Source organism: Camellia sinensis, unplaced genomic scaffold (assembly GCF_055761805.1).
Source record: "Camellia sinensis isolate YWXY unplaced genomic scaffold, ASM5576180v1 Unanchor1, whole genome shotgun sequence".
In the NCBI taxonomy this organism is placed as follows: Eukaryota; Viridiplantae; Streptophyta; class Magnoliopsida; order Ericales; family Theaceae; genus Camellia; species Camellia sinensis.
The window spans coordinates 10222070-10241186 of NW_028128987.1; the positions used below are offsets into that span (position 1 = coordinate 10222070).

General features: G+C 40.7%; 1 protein-coding gene across 1 annotated transcript; it reads right to left on the minus strand.

Moving 5' to 3' along the window:
* Positions 1-218: 218 nt before the first annotated feature.
* LOC114305363 (long chain acyl-CoA synthetase 4-like) lies at positions 219-7013 on the minus strand (the record flags this gene model as incomplete). The annotated part of the gene is made up of 14 exons (XM_082910603.1): positions 219-517; positions 983-1102; positions 1242-1424; positions 2814-2953; positions 3048-3293; positions 3676-3793; positions 3916-3991; positions 4592-4658; positions 5146-5233; positions 5308-5418; positions 5537-5704; positions 6465-6559; positions 6641-6680; positions 6960-7013. Coding segments are annotated over 14 exons (1542 nt in total), but the record flags the coding sequence as incomplete, so codon positions are not given.
* Positions 7014-19117: the final 12104 nt, after the last annotated feature.

The following is a 19117-nucleotide window of genomic DNA, read 5'->3' on the forward strand; positions in this document are numbered from 1 at the left end:
CTATTTGTATGCGGTCCGGATTGGTTCCAATCCGGAATCGTGGGGTTCAATCCAAAACCAATCCGTGTACTACGAATTTTTAATTCTTCAATCCGGAACCGAACCGCGGATTTAAAAAACCAATCTAAATCTATCGGATTGGACTGGACTAGATCGGATTACGGATTTTACGGATTCCTTGCTCAGCCCTAATAATTAAAGAAAACACAGCTTCGATAGAACTGAACAAGATTTGGTTTTGGCATGCATTAATAGAACTATGAAAGTGAAATTGAATCCAATAAATTAACATGATTGGTGCCACATCGGTTTCCAAGTTTTGTTGATTTGTATAGCACTAATCATCAAGGTTATACAAGTAACCAACAATATATACAGAGAGTGGGATGCCAAAAAGCCAAAACTGGCAATAGCATCGAAGAATGAAGACCCTTTTTTAGGGCTGCTAAAATTTAGAAAACACCATCTTCAGGCAGTTTGCTTACTTTGCACCCTTGTACATGTTGTCAACAATGTTCTGCAATGCAACACAAAGATTTCCCCTTAGTACTGTGCCACCCAAAAAAAAAAAAGAGTACTATAAAGTAGTCATAAACAGAAATGACAAATTAACAAATTCCAAAAAAGTTAATTGGAAATTTAAGTCGACTAAAAGTTCTTGCATGCACTAGTTGCTTGGCAGATGGCAACATGGAGTGAACTAGAAATCTCCAATGTTCAAACACTCATGGCCAAGGGCGGAACCAGGATTTTAACTCGAGGGGGGTCAATTTTTGGCTTTTCTTCTCCACAGATTATTCTAATACAAATTTCTACAATGAAATGATTTCCTCCCGATTCCTCTCAAGTCTCGCCGGAAAAAAATTAGAATTCTAATACACATTTCACATATTTCAAAACATTTTTGGGTCAAAGCATCTAGTCAATGAACATAGTACAATGGCATGCCATGAGATTCCTTGAGAGAATCAAGAAGAGCTACCTGGTAGTATTTGAGCAACTGAGGCCTCTTCTTCTTGAATGTTGGGGTCAGAAGGTCACGCTCCATGTCGAATGGCTCGGGGTCAAGATGAACAGCTTTTATAAATTCAAACCCTTTCAACTGCCAGGCACATCACAAAAGTTTCAGAAATCTTCTGGAAGTAAATAACGTTTTCTTCCCCTCTGCTAACTCAGATTATCATTCAATTATCAAATGGAAGTAGAAATGAGAGGTGGTTGGAAGTGTAAAAGACACAAACCTTCTTTTCCTTTCCAATCCGTGTGAGCTCTACAAGTTCGTTTTGTTTTGCCTTGGGATTTTCACAGAGGGAATTGAAATCCCCAGGTACACCATTTTCTTCAGCCCAACGTTCAAGTACTTGCTTATTTGGGTTTACAACAGCAACAAGGAAAGACTCAAAGCTGTTCCCATATACCCATATCTGAGATTGAAATTCAGACATAATCAAACACAAGAAGATTCTGGAATAAACAAAATGCTCAATCTCCTAGCCCCAAGTACAGGCATAGATTTGACCGTTCATTAATGTTGTGTTTGGTTGGGGGATTTGGGGAGGAATTTGGAAAGGGAAATAAAAAATGTAGGTGAAATGTGAATAAAATATGCCTATATTTCACCTAGTTTCACACACTTTTTCTCTTTCCCTTTCCAAATCCCTCTCCAAATCTCCCAACCAAACACAGCATAAGTCACTCCAAGGATTGTTTCCAACAGGAAAAAGTGCACAAATGTGAGAAATGAGAACATTCTTAGCAGATCCATAAGCATGCACAAAAGCATGAATGAACCAAGTATATAGATATCCTCAAGTTTTAACAAGAAAGAATAAGTTGGATCTCAGGATGCACACATCAAAATCAACCTATGGCAAATATCTTGTGCCTTAAGGGCATGTTTGATTGGGTGGATTAGAGCATGAGATTGAGATTATTAATCCGTGGGCCCAATTATTCTATGTTTGTTTTAACATTTTGGTTTAGGATTATTAATCCAATGGATAATTAATCCAACAAATTTGTAAGATTATTAGTAATGGGGTAGGGGTGGGATTATTAATCCAATTGGATAGTGAATACCACACTAATTTAATAGGATTATTAATACTTCACTATTAATCTTGTGAATCAAACATGACCTAAGTGTAATAAAACAAAAAACAAATCTGATGGGAAAAAAACATGTAAATGCAAACACTAATTTTGTGAGATATAATCAATTATAGAGACCTGTGTCAAGTTTCTTCCAGTGCTTAAAAGCACACAACATGCACAAATTAGTTTAGCAGAAAAGGGATTGAAATTTAAAATAGAACGCACTGGAAATGTGTGTGTGTGTGTGTGTGTGAGAGAGAGAGAGAGAGAGAGAGCATATGTAAGGTAATACATAAAAAGAATAACTTTTAACGGTCAAGAGGTTCACACAAACAATATCAGAAACAAAAGAAGACCACATTATAATGTCATAACAGTCAAGAAGTATTGAAACAAGGAAAATGCTATGAATCCAAGTAAATTACCAAATAAATTACCAAAACTCTCACATGGGTGTGGGACCCACACACATGTGATTTGTGTGGGTCCCACACCCATGTGAGAGGTTTGGCAATTTATTTGGTAATTTACTTGGGGTCCCTAGCATAACTTTTAAAACAATATCAGAAACAAATCCATGCTCTCATCACTAGAAGGACATTGTTGGTAATATCTACAACGAATACATTCCATATTTGTTGACAACAATTGGAATGCTCACAGAGACAAAACTGAAACTTATATTCCATTTATATATTTACAATAGTTCAGAGGCATACCGAGTCAATACCAGTAACAGAACCATAAACATTCTCCAAGTTTTCAACTGCAACGTATTCTCCTTGTGACAGCTTAAAAATGTTTTTCTTTCGGTCAATAATTTTCATGCTCCCATTGGGCTGCCACTCACCAACATCCCCTGACACAAACATTGTTAGGGGCAGGGTTGACTAAGAAAGAAAATTATGAGCACTATATCAAATTAATTATGAAAGACACTGTCGTAGACAAACCTGTGTGGAGCCATCCATCAATCAGGACCCCTTTGGTGAGGTCTTCACGTTTGTAGTACCCCGAGAACAAGGTATCGCCCCTTATACATATTTCTCTGCATGGTGTGCTTGAGAGGGCATCATATCCCATTTCAGGAATAGATTCTAGGCACACATCCACATTAGGCACTGGAGGACCAACAGTACCAAGCATACCCAGCTCATTTGGTAGTGAGAGAAATGTTCCCACACAGCTTTCTGTGAGACCTACATCACAGAAAGAAAACAAATTAAAAAAAAAAATTAAGTTTACTGTATGATAATGGATATACAATGGAAGATACCAGTGCTGAATCAGTAGAAGTCTCTATTCATGGGCAGAAACAGGGGGAATATGGCACTGAGGTAATGGATTTAAAGAAATTTCATCAAACTTTCTCAGATGCCTTCAAAGCGAAGTGTAATAGAACTCATTCCCAAGTGGAGTTTAAGCAACAAAGAAACATATATCAGCAAGCTGTCTCAAATAGGCTGATAAGTAACAAAAACCACTTCCAAAGGGAGGAATGAGTGAAATTCAAATGTACATGCTAAAAAGGCAGATAAAATAAGTTAAATTGATTTGTACAGATTTAAAAGGACAACATACCATATCCTTGCAGAACATGACAACATGCCACCACCCGTAGAAAAGCTTCTACATGGGTAGCAAGAGGTGCTGCTCCAGATAAAATAAGCCGTACATTTCCGCCTAGCCCATGCTTTACCTGAGAATGGAGTTAAAAGAAATGAAAGCCACATTAAAGATTAAGTTTTGTATATATGGTCCCATGAGAAAGTAAAAGAGGAAAAGAAGAATGAAAAGCTGCTACAAGAATATGTCCACCACCTTATTGAAAACAATTTTGTCACAAAGTGGAGCTGCATCTACATGTTTACTCCCCTTCTTCATGTTATGTAGCTTGCCGCAGCATTTGTTTAAATGCAGATAAAAAAGAGACAGCACAAAATAACAACAAATTAGCTACCTTACAATTAAAGCAAACACTGTAGAAAAATCCAAGTCCCTGTAGATACACATAGGGTAGCCACAGTTTATGTTTCGTACACATGATGCATAAAGGGTTGCGCCCCCTTTTGATTTGTGCCTTTTAATACGAAATCTATCTTATAAAAAAATGCATGATGAATGAGATGACACTTGAAATAGGAAGTATAAAGTACAGAGTTCTGATCTTAAAAGGGTAATTTCAAGGTTATATAAATACAATGAGAAACAGAATTAAGAACAAGAAATTGTTCCAAAGGAAAAAAATGACCAAAATTTTGGAAGAATTGAATATCTAGTCACAAATTTTTGACCAATCAATATATGGTTGCGATGATGTCCTTCAAGAAGTGATGAAAGGTCTTCAGTTGAAAGGGTTAATAAATAAAATAGAATCTTCAAATGAAAATAAATTGATGTGGGCATAAGTGATTCCACAAGATATCCCTATTATTCTTTTCTTTTCTTTTCTTTTTCTTCTTTTACTAGGAGGTTAGAGATGCGGAGTAGAACTTACTATGAGTATGCAAAGTTGAACATAGTATTTTTTAAGAGACCCCCAGATGAGATCTTCTGTTGCAAACCTGAAAATAAGAACCGGAGTTCGAGAATAAAATGCATGAAACTTGAAGTTATGTTTTGCACAGAATGAAATTATGAAAGAACACTATGTGCCTCTGAAATGAGCACCATTGTATTTAAATTTAACTCTGCCCTCATTAACCATTCTGTTTCTTGTGTTCTCTATTCATATTTTAATAGTCCCATGGCAGACCAAAATAAAAAATTATCAAAATTTAACAACTTAAAATACACTGAATTTGTTTCATGCTTTCTAGAGCATAAATGTTTTTGGAATTAAAACAGAACACAAAAATAAATCACTAACATTAAATCTTTTACTGTTTCATATATTAGTTGATTACTGTGTGATGGATCAAAACCACTGCAGTTGATTAAAGCCATTGTGTTTCATTATCCGCTACCGATGAAAGTGTACCTTTTAGGTTCTATTTTGCTCAGAACATGTACCAACTCGCATTTGCATCCATTGAGAAAGAAAAAACTTACCTGCATAAATTCTATCCAGTACTCGGGGAACAGCACAGAAAATAGTAGGTTTCAGCTCACCAATATCTTCAGTCAATAGTTTGACATCCTGAAGATGTAACAAACACCGAATTGTTACATTGAACTCTAATGTGGAAGGAAAAGAATTGGTAGTCATATTACCCCTCGCCAAAATCCTATTGAGCCGCCAATATTGATAAAACACTCTTCAATCACTTGATCAAAGAAATGTGCCAGAGGAAGATATGAAAGATATACATCCTTTTCAGTCAACTGTAAAATTTTCAAATGGATGTGCAAGAAATCCTAAATAAAGCAGAATAATTTAGATTAAATCAAATAAATAGCCTGCCATGTAGATTTATGAATGTAAATTGATTCACATGCTTACCAATTCATGAACGCTCCCTAGCAGGCACCTCACCCCAGCTATAAGAGTAACAATGCTATTATTGGAAATCAGAACGCCCTTTGGGTCACCAGTAGTGCCACTAGTATACATTATTGTACAAATGTCACTTTTCTTTTTTACTGGAGGATCATACTGTTTATCATCTCCCTGCAAAACCGATAGGGTGAAATTCAAATCGAAGTAATAAATAGTCAATGGAAGTATCATCCATACTTAGCCCCCCTTGGGGAAATGGTATCAGATCAATTGGTGATTTATAAAAAATTTCCAATTCAAGAACAGATTTTTTTTAGGGATGCACCACATAATATTTGAAATTAACATTCAGTACTAGAGACAACGTATATATAGCACACATCATTTCAAGTGCAAAATGCCTCAGATTTAACCACAATTTACTTCAGAGCACCATCAGATTTAGTCAATAGTACTCAACCTATCCTATAACCAAATGTAATAGAAGTAACACGATGGAAATAACTGGATCTTAAAGTGAAACATATTTTGACTTTTGACCTTATATCATAACCCTGAACCAATACGACTGCCTGCCTGCAATATGGAAACACACCAATGCCAGTGACCTCTTGTGCCAGCTGTCAACTCCAGCATATCATCTAAGTTATCCTCAAACCACTTTATTATTAGATAAATAAGGATCCATAAAATGCAATAAAGTGGCACAATACAATGATTTTTGTAATACAAAATGTGCAGTACGCCATCCAGCATCCCTGCTTTGAATTCAACAAATTATACACCAATCAAATTCCATTTAAATCATAAAACTGCTAGTTTCTTGAAACAAATTTCACGTGGTACAATAATGGGCATTATTCAAAACCAAAAAATTATTAACAAAACAACCAGATATGAAATGAATAATGGATTAACAGAAGTAGCTTACCAATAACAAAAATTCATCCCAAGCATATATAGCCAAACCAAACTTTTCAACTTCTTCTTTTTGTTCAGGAGTAACCTTGCCAAAGCTCACAATTGCTATATCAAAAAATGAATACAGTATTATTTCTTAATGCCGCATGCAAATGCAAACTGAATATTGTATCAAATACAACTTACTTTTCAAGTATTTCGTTGCACTAGGAAATGTTTTCAGCACCTGAAAAGGCAGAAGAAAAATTAAGACGCGTAATCCAGACATCCTATTATATTTTGTTCTATTGCCACCATCTTAGCACTAAACACAATAAAACTACAACAATAAGTTGGACAAAAATGGACCTTTCAGAGTATTGAATTATAAATGAAGTCACATAGAAGATACACCAAATTTTGGTATCAACTTGAACATATTCATCAAATCAGATCAAGATACATCCACGAATATCTCATAACAACCTTAGTCGGGACACCAATCATAAAATGAAAACCTGTGTACCTCAGGAATCTTTTTCTCTTGATCAACACATAATAACCATATGTAAAACTCCAAAACGAATCAAGTTGATGATGAAAAATAATTAAACCACAGGTGAGAGATTCACTGCTTCATCACTGAGTCTTTAGTTGAGGTTGGGATGGACCAATACCACCAACAGGTGACATATCAAATTTTATGAAATTAAACAAATCTTTTACTACATGGCTTTACTGTTAATTGAATTCCAGCCAATGCATTATGTGGTGTGCATTGCATAAATATTTTGAGTCATCAACAAAACAAAATCCACCACTATAGCAATAGGTATTATGAACATAAATCAACAATTTACCTATCTTTACTTGAGGCAGAATTCTCATTTCCAAAGACAAGCCCAACAACCCCTTGTACATGATTCGGTAAATTAATCACGTGTAAGCATAAGATTAGTAAAATGGCACTTAACATAACAACACATCTGAAAATTGATTCCAAGACATGTATATTATAAACCAAATACACAATAATGAGAAGTTATCAATTGAAAAACTAACTGTGACAAAATCCATATTGAAAGATGACAGTAAACACTACTGAATAGCAAGCTAATGAGAGAAAATACCTCGTACCCAGACTAATGAGAGAAAATTCCTTGTACCCAGACATCAAATCCATCCTTTGATACAAATGGACCACTAAAAGTCAATCAAACCAAAGCTTTCTGAAAAATAACAAAGAAAAAAACCCTCGACAGTGAACAATAACTGACCAAACTAAACAATTTGATCAAAACTACAAAAGTACAGAGATATCATTCTACATTACTAAGAAGGATCACACTACGATATAGTTAGCATTCACATATACACATACATATACATACACTTGAAGGGTAGAACACGTTACGCACATACGCACTTTATTGGCCTTGTTCAATGCAGTGTATAAAGCTCTGCCGATAGCTTCTTTTATTTTGGAATTGCGTGCCAGAGTGTTTAGTGTTGCTTCCAATTATAGCTTATAAAAAAAAATAGCTTAAAATACTAATTACCGGAATGCTGAGGAAGATGCAATTTTAACTTTTGTTTTTTATTATTAGATTTTAACTTACAAGAAGCTGAACCAAACAGGACCATTATGACCCATCGATTGAATTTTACTGTTTGAAAAAAATATTTACAAACTTACTGATCACTTCTCAGAGTCAATTTTTGAATCTGACATTTACAACCGGCCAACATTCAAAAATACATTCTAAAACAATGTCAGAGCAGTGACTTTCATGAATAACTGGCTAATGTGTGCATATTACTAATATCATTGTCTCCTTGTCACACTTATGCCCAAAACAAGTCTTTTGACTAGTAGTACAATACATATGACATCAAAGCACTGATTGATAGCATATTTTTATATACTATTAAAGAAATTAATTGTCACAATTGATAGTGAAAGGACTTTAGTGAAATTATAAAAAATGCAAGGGCCAGAGTGCAATATTACACACACACACTCTCACAGAGAGAGAGAGAGAGTTAGGAAATGAAAGTTGAAATAGAAATCCTACCTTATCTGACTCCACTATCAATGCAAATCAGCAATTTTATTTTAATTTATTTTCAACACAATAACACAATAGGATGACTACAAGGAAATTTTCATCTCCCATTACCTCCAAAAAATGTAAGCTACTCTGCTTACTCTGCAATTTAAGAAATGTTGATCATGAAACATTTCATCTCCCACACACACACACACACGTACACACACACTGAGAGAGAGAGAGTTAAGGAAATGTGGAATGGAAATGTCAATACTTTCCATTTGATACCCAAATTTTGTAAGGCAAAAAGAACCTACCAAAGCAAGAACATGGAGAAAAATGAACTACCTTTCACCATAAAAGCCACTCCCTACATCTCTACATCTCTACCCCAACCTCTACATCTCTGTCTTCCTTCTGTCTTTTTTCCCAAGAGTTACATCTCTGTCTTCTGTCTTTTTTCCCAATGGATCAGCAAGTTGTTTTTTCTCAACCACCACCACGATCCATTATTAAAAAACCCTCAAAATTTTCCCGGATTCTTCGATCAATTTTTGGCAGCTGCGGCGGGAAGTCGGTGGAGAAGACATTAGTTGAGGATGAAAAAGATGGGAATACAGATTATGTTTCTTATTTTTCTTCCTCCGGCTTGGACTCGGATTCAGCTTATTCTTCAGAGGAAAAGGGCAGTAAAAATGGAGAATTGCAAAATGAGTTTCAGATGGTGACAGATGACATTAAGCAAGAACTTCAAGTGGCTGACTTGAAAAGGGAGTTGACAGAAACTACTGAAGAGAAGGAAGCAGAGAAGATGATCAGTGATTTAAAGATGGAAGCTGAAACGTTGAATGGTGAGAATTCAAAGCTTTTACAAGAACTTGTCACCGAATGTAGCCAGCTGAGGGAGAAATTGGGTGAGAGAGAAAGGGAACTTGCGAGTCACACCGAGATGCATGAGACCCATAAGAGTGAAACATCAGCTCGAATGAGGGGTTTAGAACTTGAGCTGGATTCTCTGCGTACCCAGAAAGGAGATGAAGTGAAGTTGCTGATGGAGAATCTCAGCGCGATTGAGGAAGACTACGGCTACTTTGAGAGCCGTGTATATGAAATTATGAACGCGTTTCAAGGTGCAAAGAACAGGGTCAGAGAATTGGAAAAGCAGGTGGACTCTCTGCGGAACCAGAACAGCAATTTGGAAGAGCAGCTAAGAGGTAAAACGCACGAAACTGAGACTGATCAGATGCCAGGGGTCCAAGAAGAAGAAGAAAGGAAGAGCTACGAAGATGAAGATGAAGATGAAGATGATGATTTTGAGTTCCCCACCCCTGCCGATGAGATCATTACTGTTTACCCCATTTTTGGCAGAGATGAGCTCGACGGAGTTCCTGAAGGAACCTCCTGCGTCTCCGGAAGAGTGAAGCAGCCGGTGGCCGGAGGAGGAGTGACGGTGGCGCAGGAGGGAGATCGGAGGCGGTTGTTGAAAATTCGAATTAAATATTACCCACCGATGATTATTTAAGTAAATCGGAAATGGTCTCAAAGCTGTTTTCTGGTAGAAGAACGCCAATCAATAGCAACTTGAGTTTTTTTTTTTTATTATTTATTATTTATTTTTTTATTTTTTATTTATGTCATGTCTATTATTATGATTTTCTTAGTTGATTGTGATATTATGGTAGAATTTTTACCAGTTTGGATTTTGATTTTAAATATAATAATTTTACATTTAGATTCATCTAGATAAAGTAGACTAGAAAAATAAAAAATTGACATAATTTTAAATTAAAAAAATCACTAAAAATAAAAAAATATTAAAATAAAATATAATTTATTTAAAATTTTCCCGACAATTAAAGCTTAATGAGCTTAAAAAATATATTAAAAGCTTAGTTTGTTTATCATTCAAGTCAATTTCAAATGAGATTTAATCAAAAAAAAAAATCACAAATTATGTTAAAATAGTTTGATTTTTTTAAAAAAAGTTCTATAAGACATACAAATTATATCCTTCAATCATGATTGAAACTTTTACGCACTAATTTAAGTAAATATTTCAATAAAATTCTAATGGTAAACTTTTATTCTGTTTGGAAATTGATTGTTGCGCTGTTACGTAATTTAGTGGGCTTTTTGAACTATTTTAAGTTTTTTTTTTAACTTTTAAAATTTATTTAATTTAAATATACCTAAAAAGTAAAAAAAAATATGAACATAATTTTAAAAAATCACTAAATACATTTTTTAAAAATATTTCTTTACAAGTATTGTATTTTTTAAGTCAAATAGTTAAATAGCCAAAAAATCAACTAAAATAATAAAGTTTCCAAACAGGCCATCTAGAATATTAAAGGTAGAACCTAGGGCTGAGCAAGGAATCCGTGAAATCCGTAATCCGATCCAGTCCAGTCCAATCCGATAGGTTTGGATTAGTTTTTTGAATCCGTGGTTCGGTTCCGGATTGAAGAATTAAAAATCCGTAGTCCACGGATTGGTTCCGGATTGAACTCCACGGTTTCGGATTGGAACCGATCCGGACCGTATGCAAATAGTCTATATTTTTATTATACATCCTCCCTCATAGTATCTTCTCTTATTCTATATAAATCCTAAACTCAAACTTAAACCCGTATAATATCTTCTTTTATTATTTTTGTTCGTTAGTTTATAGTTTTAATTTATAATGGTCTAAATTTTTATGGTGAAACCAGTTTTCTTATTGTTGTTTAAATTTTAGAACATTATGTTGCTATTATAGAAAAACATGTTGCTATTGTGGAACTAATATAACACTATGTTTATGTTTTTATGAAATTAAAGTGTTATATATATATTTTTTTGTTGTTTAATTATGTGAATCAGTGGTCATAAACCGATCCAATCTGTGTTTAAATGGATTGGTTCGGATTGGTTCCATGATTTAAACGGATTGGATTGGTTCCAATTTTTCAGGAACCGTAGATAACGGATTGGTCCTGGTTTTATCCCAATCCGGTCCAATCCGGACCATGCTCACCCCTAGTAGAACCAACACTAATAGGGTGTTTTGGGCGAGGGGAGATTCTACTCACTTTGTTTGGTTTTAATTTTCAAATTTTATTTTTTGAAAAATTTTAATTTTTTGTTTTTCGTATTTATTGTTTTTACTGAATTTTTTTTAATTTTTTTTTAAAATTCGTATAATATTTGTGAAAAATCTTTAAAAATTTCACTAAATACCAAAAATACAAAAAAAAAAAAAAGATATGAAAATTCAGAACATTTTTCATATTTTTGTATATTTATTAATTTTTAAAAATATTTTTTCACAAATATTTTACTATTTATATACATCTAAGTAAGGTACATCCAAAAAAGTAAAAAAAAAAAACTTAAAATTTTAAAAATATTCACTAAAAACAAAAAAATATGAAAAATAAAAAACTCAATTTCTAGAAAACTGAAAATAAACACATTTGAGAGGGAAAAATATGGTCCGGATTGGGCCGAGGTAATACCAGGCAAATTGTGGGCCGAACACATTTGGGCCGTGGTATCCCAGGTCCACCCAGAAGTGATTTTTGCTCGGCAATGGCAAGGGCATGTGGAACCGAGCTACTTCACCTTATCGGCGCGGAGGCCGGTCAAGTGAGGGTTCCACGGTTTATGCGTTGCGCGGTTGGAGAGCACACATCCATAGCTCGGCGATAAGGCTCATGCCTGAAGCTCGGCAGGAAGGACTTTGGTTGACCGGTATGACTAATCTCAAGCTTGGCTTCGCCCAAATGCAGTAGAGCATGGCACGAAAGGAGCTCGGTTGTGGGCGGCACCTGGGCATGAATCGCAGCGTGGCCGTTAATAGCCGAGATGTTGAAGCCCGGCTGCCGAGCTCCCAGAAAAGTGGGCTGGCAGTCGGGTAGGCGATGTTCAACAAGATTTGTGCTGACAGATAGGGTAGCAGAACCACGTGTCGAGAGATTACTAGGAGTAGATTTGGGGCGTAGAAGGTATATAAGCAAGTCTGCGCCCCCCCATGCTGGACACACGGACATTTGGTAAGAGAAATACTTACACTCAACTCTCTCCTCACTCTCTCCATCCTCAGGTGTGTGCTAACTTGATCGTCGGAGGGGTTTTCCGGCCACACATCGCCTGGTAGCTCACCGCTGTTGTGCACGCAGGTGATCGGATAGAAACGGAGCTTGGAAGTAAGGAGTGCGGGCTTGCCTGAATATTTGCTCCCCGCACAAGTGGCGCCGTCTGTGGGAATTCGACAAACAAAACCTTGTCTTCCAGGCTCATCCGATTGCCGTCCATGGCAAACATCGAGGAGATTCCGCTGTCCGCCGTCGATGGAGTTACCCCGGAGTCGGGCAGACGGAGAGAAAGACATCCCACCATCATTCCTCCGATGGCGGACCTGGAGATTTCTCCAGGAGGACATTCAAGAGATGCGCAAGATAAGCGCGGAAGAAGTTATGGTCATTCACGGAGTCCAGACGGTCATCGGCGGCGGAGAGAATCCCATGCCAGACGTCTGGAACACAAGTTAAGGGACCAGGACGCCGTCATCCGGCGAATGGCGGCGGAGATGGAGGAGCTGAAGCGGCATGTCAAAAAGAAGGGTGTCGCTGGAGAGGGAAACCACAGTGAGCGCACCCAACCCCGCCGTTCAGGCAGTCAGAGTCATCGGCACACTCCTTCCATTTTCATCACCCGAAGTTACAAGGTTGCAGATTTCGACGTGCACGAAGAGAAGTCTAGCGCGCAAGACAGCACCTATCGACCCTCACGTCTGGCGACGACGTTGAGGTATTCTTATTCCGCTCATTCCGAGGATTTGCAGGCAGTTTTGAAGGAACGGGCTCACTGGCGGGAGGCTCAAAGGGTGCCGGCATTCCAGCGGCTATCCTATGGGGTTCACGCCAGCGAGGAGGTCGGAATGCCTCTACCCCGCCCAGCCGCGCCTCTCCTTGTAGATATAGACTTGGCGAGGCTGAGTGCCACTCCATTCTTTGTGGATATAGAGACCGCACCGCTTCCGGCGGGCTTCCACCAGCCAAAGTTCACGCTCTATGATGGAAAAACCGACCCGTATATGCATGTAAGTCATTTCCGACAGGTCATGGCCGGATATAGGCGGAATGACACTCTTATGTGCTTGATCTTCCCGTCGAGTTTGGGCGAGTTGGGTTTGAAATGGTTCGAGAGGTTGCCGGAGGGGAGCATTGAAAGGTGGCAGTAGTTGGCCGAAGCCTTTGTGACGCGCTGCAAAACCAACACCAAAACACCAAAGGCAGTTGATCACCTCCTTAGTGTCAAGATGGAACCAAGCGACACATTGAAGGCATACAACTCCAGATATTGGGAGACCTTCAACGAGATCTTGGATTGCCTGGTCAACCTTGCAATCACACAATACAAGCGTGGTCTCCTGGTCGGACATAGACTGTGGGACTCGCTTACCATGCACCAGCCGACATCCATGGGCCAGCTAATGCAGCGCATCAATGAGCACATCCGAGTGGAGGATGATGCGTCAGCATCTACCGTGAAGGCAACTCCAGTAGCAACAAATAAGCGGTCAGCTGGCAAAGTGCACGCGGTCGGGCAGGAGTCCGGCCGATCCAACGACCGCGCCGAGGAATCGAACTGTGGCACTAATCACAAAAACGGGGGTAGGGGACGTCAGAATGACCGGGATGACTACCCCCGGGATGACGTAGCTGATGCAAACAGAAGGTTGAAAGCAAGAACAGGCATCACCACGGTCTTTAAGATTCCAATCTATCGCATACTTAGTGAAATCCGTGACGAGGAGTATGTCCGGTTTCCTGCTAAGTTAGGCGACGGACAGAAGGGCTTCAATCCGTGGTACCGTTGCACGTTTCACCGGGAGCGAGGTCATCGGACAGAGGATTGTTTGCCTTTGAGGCAACACTTGGAAGAGCTAGTCGCAGCCGGACACTTGGACCTTTACATTGATGGCGGCATGAAGGCCAATCAAGCTACGGTTGACCCGCGAGGATCGGATGACCGAGATGCGCCTCCCCAAGGGGTTATTAATGTCATCCACGGCATAGTGGAACCGGCGCGTATATGCAAGCTCCGAGGAATCAAGAAGGCAGAACACATGAGGGAAGTTTTGTCGGTTCAGTCTGCGATCAAAAGGGGAAAGACCGAAGAGAAAGAAATGATCAGTTTCTCCTCAAGAGACCTAGAGCGCATTCAGACGCCGCACAATGATGCCCTAGTGGTAACACTCCGCGTCAAAGAATTTGATGTCAAATGGATCTTGATCGATCAGGGAAGCTCGGTCGAGATCATATACTACGACGCTTTCAAACAGCTCAAGCTCCAAGATACAGATTTGGCCCCGGCGACTTCACCACTCGTTGGTTTCAACTCACAACCGGAGTGGCCTTTGGGAAAGATTATCCTGCCGGTCAAAGCGGGATCCGTGGTCAAACAGGTGGAGTTTTGGGTGTTGCAGGTGCCATCCACTTATAATTTGATCCTTGGAAGGAGATGGCTTCACGCTATGCAAGCTGTAGTGTCAACCTACCACCAAGTGGTGAGATTCCCCTTGGTTAAGGGGGCAATTGAGGAGGTTTGGAGCGATCAAGTCATGTCGAAGCAATGCTTCATGGCGGTCAACGAGAGCCGAGTTGCCAAAGGCTTCGTTCAAATGATTGAGGGACCGGAAGATCGGGGAGTCCTTGACGTCGTAGGCACAAAGGCCGAGGACAAAGCTGTCGAGGAATTGGTGGAAGTGCGCATTAATACAGACTATCCGGACAAGTTCTTCTTGCTCGGCTCAAGCGTTACAGCCCAAGAAAGGTCCGACATGGTTGACTTTTTGATGACCAACATCGAAGTCTTTGCATGGTCACCTTACGACATCCCCGGTCTCGATCCGAGTTTTATATTCCATCATCTCAATGTCTTCCCCAGAGCCAAGCCGGTCATTTAGCGAATAAGGAGATCGGCGTTGCATCACGCCGAGGTAGTTGCGGAGGAAGTGAAGAACTTGCTCGAGGCGGGAGCAATTCAGGAAGTGCATTACCCTCGGTGGATTTCAAACACGGTCGTGGTGCGCAAGAAGAATGGGAAGTGACGAGTTTGCGTTGATTACAAGACCGTCAACCGAGATTGTCTGAAAGATAGCTTCCCTCTGCCTAGAATAGACCAGCTTGTGAACTTAACAGTTGGACATAACAGGCTCAGCTTCTTGGATGCCTATAGTGGCTACCATCAGATTACCATGCATGGGTCCAACTGAGAGATCACCTCGTTTACTACACCAAGGGGACTATTCTGCTATCGAGTCATGCCTTTTGGTTTGAAGAACGCCGGGGCAACTTTTCAAAGGATGGTGACCAAGATGTTCGCTCCTCTACTAGGCCGGACAATGGAGGCTTATATTGACGATATGGTGGTGAAGAGCCGGCATCAAGCAGACCATTTGTCTGATTTGGCCGAAATGTTCGCCATTCTCAAAAAGCACAAGCTATGCCTGAATGCGTCTAAGTGTGCCTTCGGCGTGGGATTCGGGAAATTTTTGGGTTTCCTAGTCACGAACCGAGGTATCGAAGCAGACCCTACACAAATACGAACCGTGCAAGAGCTAAAACAGTCTAGCTCGGCTAAAGATGTGCAGCATCTGGCCGGAATGACCGCCACGCTTAACCGATTTATAAGCCGGTCATCAGATCACTGCCGCCATTTTTTTCAAGCATTGAAATCAAAGTTCTCATGGGATGAAGAGTGTGACCGAGCTTTGGCCGAGCTCAAGGAGTATTTGTCTTCAGCGCCGTTGTTGGTCACACCAAAGCCCGGAGAAGAACTTTACCTTTATCTGGCTGTGTCACAGCATGTAGTCAGTGCAGTGCTTGTCCGGTCGGAAGGGATCAAACATCTACCCATCTTCTACGTCAGCAAAACCTTGCTACTGGCAGAGTCGAGGTACTTGCCACTGGAAAAACTTGCATTAGCGTTGATGATGGCTTCAAGGAAGTTGGCACACTATTTCCATGCCCATACCATCATCGTCTTGACCGAGTTCCCTCTCAAAGCTTTGTTCGAACGGGCATATTTCTCCGGTCGGATTCTTAAGTGGGCGGTCGAATTGGGATAGTTTGATGTGAAGTTTCAGCCGCGCACAGCCATAAAAGCCCAGACTCTAGCCAACTTCGTTGCTGAATTCTCACCTGGAACTCATCTGGTATGCCCGGTCGATATTGCCGTGGCAGATGAAGAGGTGAATGCAAGCTCGACCGAAATACCACAGCTTGGCGGCATTGACGACGCGGAACTTGCGCGCCCCGCCGAAACCCCTTCAGTTAATACAATACTACAGCCCGGTGATGCGATGACAGAGTTGGCTATCACTGACCAACCCGCTTTGTCCGACACCACATCACCGAGGATGGAAGAAATGGAACCGCTCAGCACAGAGCCTGCGTCCGGCATAATACCGCAACTTGGCGATTCGCCTACGGACTTAGGCATTATGGATCAACTTGCTGAGTCCGGCGCCGAATCACCAAAGGGGGCTGAAGTGGAACCGCTCAGCACGAGACCGGAATCCGAACAGCCAAGCAACCGTGATCCCATCAACCTTCAAGCTTCTCAGGACCCCTCAGAGTGTTGGAAGCTCTTTGTCGGTGAAATGTGGAAACTTTTTGTCGATGGCGCCTCGAACCGTCACGGTGCCGGGCTGGGTATAGTTCTGATTTCACCAGACGGACTGACCATAGAACATTCTATCACTCTTGGCTTCTCAGCATCCAACAACGAAGCCGAGTACGAGACACTATTGGCCGGTCTCAAGAGCGCGCTTTAGATGCAAGCATCCGAACTAATGGTTTACAGTAATTCCCAGCTTGTGGTTAACCAAGTTTCTGGGGTTTACGAGGCAAAGGATGACAGAATGATGAAGTACCAAGCTCTGGTCAGAGACCACATCAAGCGATTTCAGGCGATCAGGGTCCAACAGATTGGCCGAGAAGAAAATGGCCGAGCAGATGAGTTGGCCGGCCTTGCTTCTATGGTCGACAGCACATCTCCCAACCCTCTTTTGATTGAATTCCTTCCGAGGTCCAGCATTGAGGAAACCGGGCAGACAGAAGTACTCTACGTCGAGCTAGGTCCTTCTTAGATGGACCCCATAATCCTCTTTCTTAGAGAACGGACCCTTTCAGCCGACAAGAAGGAAGCGCATAAAGTGCGGGTGAAGTCCGAGCGGTTTTGGCTCTCTCTATCAGGGGCTTTATACAAGAAGTCTTTCACCGGTCCCTACCTAAAGTGTGTGCACTCGAGCAACGTGGAAGCCTTCTTTTACGAAATTCACGAAGGCATCTGTGGTAGTCATATAGGGGGCAGGTCCTTGGCCTACCGAGCTATTTCGCAAGGCTATTGGTGGCCGTGCATGCAAGCCGACTCCCAGAAATATGTTCGCAAGTGTGAGAAATGCCAGAAGTTTGCCCACCCGATCCACCAGCCGGCCAGGGAACTTCTTCCCCTCACTAGCCCTTGGCCTTTCGCGATGTGGGGGCTAGATATAGTAGGGCCGCTACCAACCGCACCAGGCAACTGGAAGTTTTTCATCGCGGCCACAGACTACTTCACCAAATGGGTTGAAGCGGAGCCTCTAGCAACAATCAAGGAGAAAAACGTGAAGCGGTTTGTCTCGCAGAATGTGGTCACGCAGTTTGGCGTTCCCAAAATTCTGATCTCTGATATTGATACCCAATTTGACGGCCGCCTGTTTAGGGGGCTCTGTGAAGATTTGAAGATCGAATTCTATAACTCTACTCCGGCTTACCCGCAGTCCAACGGTCAAGCCGAGGCTTCGAACAAAACCATTCTTAATGGATTGAAGAAGAGGCTTGAGAAAGCCAAAGGAAAGTGGGCTGAGGAGCTCCCCAGTGTCCTTTGGGCATACCGAACAACCCCACGACGATCTACCGGGGAAACTCCTTTTGCCTTGGCATATGGCATGGAGGCGGTCATCCCTTTGGAAGTTGGTATGCCTACCCTCAGAAGTGAAAGTTTTGAGCCCGAGCTGAACGCCGAAGCCATGGCCTTGGAATTGGACCTAGTGGAAGAACGCCGGGAAAAGGCTCTTATCCATGTGGCCGCCTACCAACAAGAGCTTTCAAGGAAATACAACAAATCCGTACACCTCAGACCGTTCAAAGTGGGTGATTGGGTCTTGCGGAAGGTCATGGGCAATACCCTGGTGCCAGGCGAAGGCAAACTAGGGGCAAATTGGAAAGGACCCTACAAGATAACCGGTTTGGCGGGCAATGGGGCATATCACTTGAAAGACTTGGATGGTAGGGGAATACCTCGGCCATGGAATGCAGCCAACCTCAAGTTGTATTATTTCTAACTTTTGCTCTCTTTTTTGTGCAAAGAAATTTTTTGCCTTACACTTCCATGTAATATTCATTTTTGTCAATATATAGAAGTGACTCATCTTTGCCTTGGCATTTTTTGTTGCTTTGAGTTTTGCGTATTCTCAATCGAGATGACTTACTCCGGTTGCAAGAGTTGATGTTTTGTTCAACTTAGGTAATCTCAACCAAGATGGTTACTCCGGTTGAAAGAATTGATGTTTTGTTCAACTTAGGTAATCTCAACCGATATG